At 39.3% G+C, this 7,690-nt stretch overlaps 1 protein-coding gene across 1 annotated transcript in view; it reads right to left on the bottom strand.

The window, feature by feature from the left end:
* Positions 1-298: 298 nt before the first annotated feature.
* The window catches only part of LOC120454328 (leucine-rich repeat-containing protein 4B), a 97,210-nt gene continuing 89,818 nt past the window's right edge, over positions 299-7,690 (bottom strand). Inside the window, exon 8 of the mRNA XM_039639570.2 lies at positions 299-1,020. Coding sequence (XP_039495504.1) covers positions 1,005-1,020 — 16 coding nt within the window. The 3' untranslated portion in view covers positions 299-1,004. The remainder of the gene's footprint in view (positions 1,021-7,690) is intronic.

Genomic DNA, 7,690 nt, shown 5'->3' with positions numbered 1-7,690 from the left:
AGAATCCTCAGTTGTAAAATCTTTTCACAAGTGGTAATTTTGAATTTATAAGTTTTTTTTTGTTTTAGTTTATCTCACTTCACTTTTACACTTATGCCAAATGTTCTAGTTCTTTTTGTTTGTGCAGTTTGGTTGCTAATTAGTTAGGATATATACTCGAGTTGTTTTTATCAAAAATTGTTTACCAAATATTCTTCGATATAATTTGTAAGCATAGATATATGTATAGGTATATATATTTTATAAATACATGTATTACGATTGGTAATTTTTAATTTATTCTTGATTTACTTTTTTAATTGATTTTGCTTTGCTTTTATCGAAACGAAATTTTTATGCAAACTAACACACACGTTTTATGCTGCTGCTTCTGTTGCGGTTGCTTTTACTGTAGTGATCACTGTAGTAGTTGCTATGGCTGCTGTTGTTGTTGCTGTTGTTGTGTTGCTGTGTTTAGTATTGCGTATGTCCGAACCAATAATTTTGAAGAGTTTACCAATTTGGTGGCTTAAATTTTTGCGGTTTTCTGCGTTTGTTCTAAAAAGATTTCCCTCGGCTTTTCAACTGATTTTGGGCTGGTTTTTACTGACGGTTTTAGTTTTCCTTTTGTTTTAAAAATTTACATTGATTTTATTAGATTTTCATCTTAGTTGCAAAACATTTTCACGTGTGGACGTTTTGAGATAATTACAATTTGTGTATGTTATTATGCTGTTTTGTTGCCAAAAATCGTTTTTTGTTGATTTATATTTTTGTTGCGTTTAATTCAAGACCAAAACTTATGTTGCCAATTTTAGAATTTTGCGTTGTTTTTCGAAATGTTTATGTTGTTCAGTTCATTTTTAAGTTGATTTGTTGCATTTCCGCGAAATTTGTTTCAATTAAATTGAATTCATTTATTTAGATGGTTAAATGTTCTTGATTCGCATTTTGCAGCATTCGCCGGTTTTGTGATCGTTGAATGTTTTTCTTGACGTTCCTAAAATTTGCTCGTTGAGACATTTTCACAGTGACATTTGGCTGCAAATATAAAAGCGGTTGGAAAATGGTTATTAAAAAATGTAAGTGGAATTGGGCTGGTTGTAAATAAATCTTATTCAGGGATATAGAGTGACATTTTTCAATTTTATATTATTTGTAAATACGTATGTGGTCACAGCTCTCCCGAATAAGTTTGATTTCATTTGTCCCCAGAATTTCTGGTTTCTTATCAGCCCGAGCTCTTGTAAGTGGAATTGGATTAATGATTTTATTATCGCAGAATTCCCATTTCGGGACCATAATTCCCACTTTGCTTCTGGCAAATGTCTTTTATTCTACTTAAAAAAACACTTTATAAGCCGTTGGGATTTTGACATTTTGGGTAAGGGGACATGTGCGTTTACTCGAGCAGTGAATTGTCATATTTATGCATTTTATTTCAAAAATCTTTTTAAGCAGTTTTCACACTTTTTAGGGCATTTTTTTTTATCTGTTCAACACTTGTTCACCGTTAATATACGTTTTTCTTTCGCTTTTGGAACAAGTGTCCTGGAGATTAATTGCATTTTTCCTTGATCCTTGCACTTCTTGCACTTTCCTCTATTCTCCCTTAATTGCTCTTTCGTACACACACACACATACAGACACATACACTGGCACTCCAAGCACACAGTGCAAAAAAGGGGTTCAGTTCACTGGGATTGCGCCTTGTTTATTTGCAGGGGGAGGCGGAAAACGGGGAGGGTTGTTTATTGTTCCATGTTCTCCTCGCCGTTGTTGTTGTAGTTGCTATTGCCTTTGCTTATTTTTCTATTGTTGTTGCTTGATTAAAAATGCAGACGTTTTGGTTATGCATAAAAGTCTTTGCTTCACTTTTTCTCAGTTTGCTTTTGCGTTTCGCTTCTTTTTATGCTGCGCTTTGTACCGTTTGAAATTCGAGTTGCAAACACACACACACACACACCCCAGAATTTTGTGTGTGCGGGAAAACCAAGTACACACGCACAATTGCAAGGGTATAAGTTATATTTTGCTTTATGTCACTTTATTAGAGTTTTGAAATATACTTGCACTTCAATGCGATCGGTTTTCACTCAAAATTACCTTTGAATCACTGGACGAACAGCCGTTTTGCAACACTCACGACGCACACACGCACTCTTGACCCACACATGCACACTGGACAGTTAGTTTGTGCATTGGTTTTGCTCGACGAAACACAAACAAAACGTAAATAATAATTAAAAGTGTTCAATGCCGCAAACTTTTAGCACTTTCCGCTTTTTGCACTTCATCCGCTGCAGTTCTTTTAGTTCGAAAAATGTAGAGAATAACTGTTTTCCAAGCGGTTTCGATTCCGTGCTTCCTCGTCTCTGAATTTACGTGTAAAATTTGAATTGCCTGCAGTTGAAATCCTGCTGCACAAGCGACGAGGCGATGCGAATTTGCGACTGCGAATGCGAATGCACAAACGCTGCTGCACCACCGAAACCTAGCGACACTTCAACACGTCCGTTCAACACGGCAGTTTCTTTTTGACTGCCTATTCGATTTCGATTCGAACAGGCGGCGAACGAAGTCGCAGTCGCAGTCGGCGCATGTGAATTCGGACTTCGAGTTCGAATTCGGAATGATTTTCTCTCATGCTTTTTGTGTGCGTGCGTGTGTGCTTTTGTTTTTGCTCTGCCATTGCAAATGCAAAGTTGTGCAGTGGTGTGTGCGGGAGAGAGAGAGAGAGAGAGGGAGAGCGAGCTTTTAATCCAATTGGAATGCAGGCGAGCAACTTGCAATTGTCAGATTGGACATGTCCAATAAGGATTTTTTAAAAAGGATAACAGGATATTGTACGAAAATAGTTTACATATATTTTTTACGATTTTTAGAGCACAATTTACTCAGACGTGTGGAAATAAAGCGCATTGCAACCGCGCTCTGCATGTCCCCTTTTTCTGTGTGTATGCACTGCCGCCGCAGGATAAAAATTACATATATCCTCATAATCTGAGGGTGAGTTTCTCACTCTCTCTCTTTCACTCTCTCTTTTGCAGGCGCAATTGCATAAGGCAAAGGACATGAGGTAATTTAGAGGAGCTCCGCTCAAGTGGAAAATGTTTAGGGAAATCTCGTCCAGAAATAGCAAAAGCAAACCTTAACTTGGTCTTAACCTATTCGAACAGCGGGGGATCCATCCAGGTGGTCTCCGAATACTAGATGCAATAGGAATAGGGTTCGCAAGAGGCGATTTACAATGGATAACCACTTTAAGATCGGCACAAGCACCCAGTTGATGGGAAAAATGTTAATTGCACAGCTTTAAATGCAAGAGAACGCGTTACATTTCTTTAAAATTGTGAAAAACAATAGTAAAGGCTGAAAAAATGTTGAATGAAGTGGTATATGTAAGCCAATTACATTTCTTTGGAAAATTCTTACAATTGTTCTTTGATTTTCGAGATGAAGAACAATAATTCCCTAACTACTCAGCAAAGTTCTCGCTTAATTTGCATATCCCTTGAGAACTTTCCGATCAAATCATCAAAATTGTAACAAAAACCCTCAAAATGCCTTGCATTTTTCCACCCAAAAAACTTCCCCTATTCCCACAAGTGTCAGTATCCCTTTTCTGAGTGCACTTCCCATCGAAAATATCAGATTCCTGAGCAATCAAACAATAACCACTTAATTTTAGTAAAAAAAAGAGTTGAATAAGTCCAAGCAAACTATTCCTTTATATTCGATTCATTAAAAGTTGATTAGCAACTGCCTGCAAAACAAAGTACTCTCAAGAGCAACGACAATCACAAAATCCAAAAAATAAACAACAAATAAATTTAACTTAGATTCAATGCTTTTTTCCAGTGCAGCACTGCCAAAAACAATAACAATGCGCATTCGTTTTGCAGTGAGCAAAAGAGAGAGACAGAGAGAGCGCGCAAAGCTTATTTTGCGCATGTTTTCTCTTTCTCTCTCTCTCTGCTGCCATTTTATGCACACACAATGACAATGAAAGCTTGTGGGTCGTCAAGGGGCGGGGCGCGGCGAGGGAAACCGAAAAATTTACGCAATTCAAGAAACACGTGGAGGCAAAAAGCTCGCGCACACCATTGCAACGCCTATGTGCATGCACGCGCCTATGTGTGCTTGCGTGTGTGTGTGTGTGTATTTTTGGCATTTTGGTATATGACGCAGTATATGACGGAATTCCGATTGCAGGGCAATTAATAAAGAAATTGATTGCAGAGCGGATTTAAGCCGCAAGCGTTCATTAAATAAATTGCGAACCCGAATTGTTTCGGAAAGGGAACATAATAAAAGTGCACTGTTACTTATTTTGGATTTTTCTAAAGAAGCAGGCCTAATTATTCTAAAGCCAACTTTGAAGTTATTTTAGGCGGTAGCGGTAAAAACGCAAAACTCTTGCTACAATTGTTTAATATAGATTCAGTTCTTTTTTATTTACTTTTTTAAAACATGACTAGACCAATACCCTTTCCAAAGCGAAGAATTCAGTGCATTATTACGTTGGGGCGCAAATTGAACCCACCCCACCCCCTAAATCCACCCCTGGGCTTCTCTTTGTTGGCTCTCCTTTTGCTTTTGCAGTACTGCACGCACTTTTTGGGCCTATGTCTTCCACTGCTCTTCGTCACTTTTTGCTTAGCTACACAACTTTTGTTCAGCGCACTGAAACAAAATAATAGTGAAAACACAGTTAAAAATGACGAATAAACGAGTTTATCTGCATTATGATTCATTTGCATAAAGAAATTTAAACTTATAAAAAAGTTCATCTCATTGAAGTGGCATAAAACATGTGATTATTTTGATTGATATTAGGCTGGCTTTGTTTTCTGTGCATTTCGAGGGGGGTTGTGGAGGGGGAGTGGAATAAGTGGGTGGCTGTGCGTTATATGCTCCACTTTTTGGGCCTGCGACCACAGCCCCAAAATTCTGTTTTCGAACGCACTTCTGCAGCTTGCGTTTGTATGCCTTGTATACACACACACATACACTCAATGTGTGTGTGTGTGTGTGTGCTTGTGTGGGGCGCGTGCGTGTGGTTGTGTGGGTGTTTGCATTGGTGTGCGCGCATTTTTGGGTGTGCGTTTTTTGGTATTTCGTGAAATTTTAGCATTTATTTGTTATGTACTCAAACTGACGTCGCTGCAAAGTTGCTTTTGCTTTTGCTGCTGCTGCTGCGCTGCTTTTGCTGCTTTTTCGCCTTCTCACTCTCTCGCTCGCTCTCTCCATCTCTCTCTCTCCCCCGCTTGTTGTGTGCGTGAGTGCGTAGGCTCGCCTATGTACACTATTTGGCAATTACATTCGCCTGTATGTATTTATGTACACTTGCACGGCTATATTTGTTTGTTTGCTTGTGTATTTTGTACATAAATATGTTTGCTTGTTTGTGCTTTTCGCTTTTGCTTTGGAGCCGCCAAAAAAAACACAGTTTTATGTGTGTATACTGCATTTTTATGCCCGTGCAGAAGATATTACATTTTGGGGTTATGGTTAGTGGTTGCAAGAAGCGGAAAGGCAAAGCCTTCCTGCAGAATATTTAGTTTATAGAATCAGCCAAATATCTGTACTTTCGGGTTTCAAATTTGATCGTAAATTTCTATCGAAAAATGTGCTATTTCAAATCGAATCCACTTGGCTTTTCTTAGAATTGCAGCCATAATAAATGCTATGCTTGACATTTGTGTTTGTAATGACTGTCAAACAACACACATCCCACCCACTTGGAAACCCCACCCTATTACACCCACCACCCCTTAAATCTCCACCCCCCCCGCTTTTTTCGTATCACTTTTGTTGCGTTTTCAGATAAGATGATATCATTTGTTTTTGTAGCATTCCCAGCACTTTTAATTCGCATGTGTGTGTGAACATACATGCGTATGTATTTGAATATGTGCATATGAGTATAAGTTTGTTGGTCATATTTCAGCTAAAACTTATCAACTTTTGTCGACTGCAATGGTTTTTGATATTTTCTTAGAATGCTTAGTTTATAGGGAAACCCGAGATGTAGGGGAATATTATTCTTATGAAAAGAGCACAAATTACGAACTTCCAGTTTCCACTCCCTTTAAAGTTTTTCCAAATAAATTTAAAACTGCGACGCAGTCCCGAAAATTATTGCGTATTTAAGCTGCCTCTTATTGAATCCGCTTATTCATTCAAAAGTGAGGCAATGTGAGGAAAATGAGCGAGGGAAAGCAAACAATACGGCGAAAAGGAAGACAGACAACAAAAGATAAAAAAGGGTTTCAAGGACATTTTACACATAATTTTTACTACCTCACAGGAGACGACCACGGTGAAAAGGAAAAGCCCCGGCTAATGTAATAATTTTTGCGCTCGACTTTGCGCAGGGAAACTCCTGTTGCTTTCGTCCTGATTTTGGGACCAAGTTGAATGCTCTATTACCCGCAATCGACGCGAACGAAGTAGTAAAAAAAGAGGGAAATCGGGCTGGAGGAAATGGATATCGGGGAAAAGTTCTAGGGCGACGACATTGATTGCTATTTCACCTTCAACTCCCAGCCAAAATGTAAAGGCTTCATTCCTTATAACCCCACTCCGTTGGAAAACTCATTTGTTTACCTTCGGCGACCCGTGAATCGATTATTATGACTTGGGTGAATGAACTTGAGTGGGTTGACAAGGATTATTTGCATATGGAAACATTATAGCACCCTTACTACCTTGAATTTAAGAAGTAAAGAATCTCTAAGAACGTAAATATGAAATCAAATTGAGAGGAATAACTATTGCACACTGCAGAATGTAATACAAAACTGAGCCCATTAATACAACATTCCAAGCATTGGAATTGCCGCACAGAGAACACCCAATATGTTCGAAATTCGCTGAATGAAACGCAGGGCTATGTGAATTAGAGCAAACAGCGGGTGGATGGATCCCAAAAAAAAAAAAAAGGCCGGGGTAATGTAATTTAATGATGAGCGTCGAGGGAAACTGGGTCACTCACGCATGTTGTCGCTGCAGCAACAAAGCACGCGCACTCCAACTAGATGAGCAGATACGTCGCCCGTTCAGATACAGATACACATCATCAGCAGTGCCAAACTACCCAACTACCAAACTATCTGACTACCGAAATGCCGAACCAAATCCAAATCCAAACCAAATCCAAACCAAAAGAACCCAGACAATGCGACGCGATTGTGAGGGGAGAGGGGCGGGGTAGGGGAATGTGCTGCAGGGTGGTGCAGAGGTGAGTTTTTCGAGTGGTGGCACATGCCAATCAGAACCCAGGCACAGTGGTTATGTAATAACAAGATGCGATCTATATAGATGACAACAGCTTAATCAAAAGAATTTCTAATATCCCAACTCTACTTTAAAACTTTAGTAATGCTTACAGTTGTAAACATTCCAAGACTTATGATTATTCCCTTGGTGCTTGGATGTTGCAACGATGGCGCTGCCTCAGTTGCCTTACTTGCTGCTGCTGCTGCTGATGATGATGATGATGATGATTAGGTTGCTTGTATGGAAGTTCTCCCTTTGATCTTCGCTGTAATTGTTGTTTTTCCTTCGCGCTGCCCTTGCCTCCCACTGGGCGGGTTGGGAAACGTTCTGAATGCAATCTATCAATCGATGGCGATGTCTGCTGCTGTGTGCAACCACTGAGCGAGTTATGCAAGAGCCATATTTCAGCGGGAAAAGCTATTCAATT

This window comes from Drosophila santomea, chromosome 2L, assembly GCF_016746245.2.
Source record: "Drosophila santomea strain STO CAGO 1482 chromosome 2L, Prin_Dsan_1.1, whole genome shotgun sequence".
Lineage (NCBI taxonomy): Eukaryota > Metazoa > Arthropoda > Insecta > Diptera > Drosophilidae > Drosophila > Drosophila santomea.
This window is presented reverse-complemented; position numbering and strand designations above follow the sequence as displayed.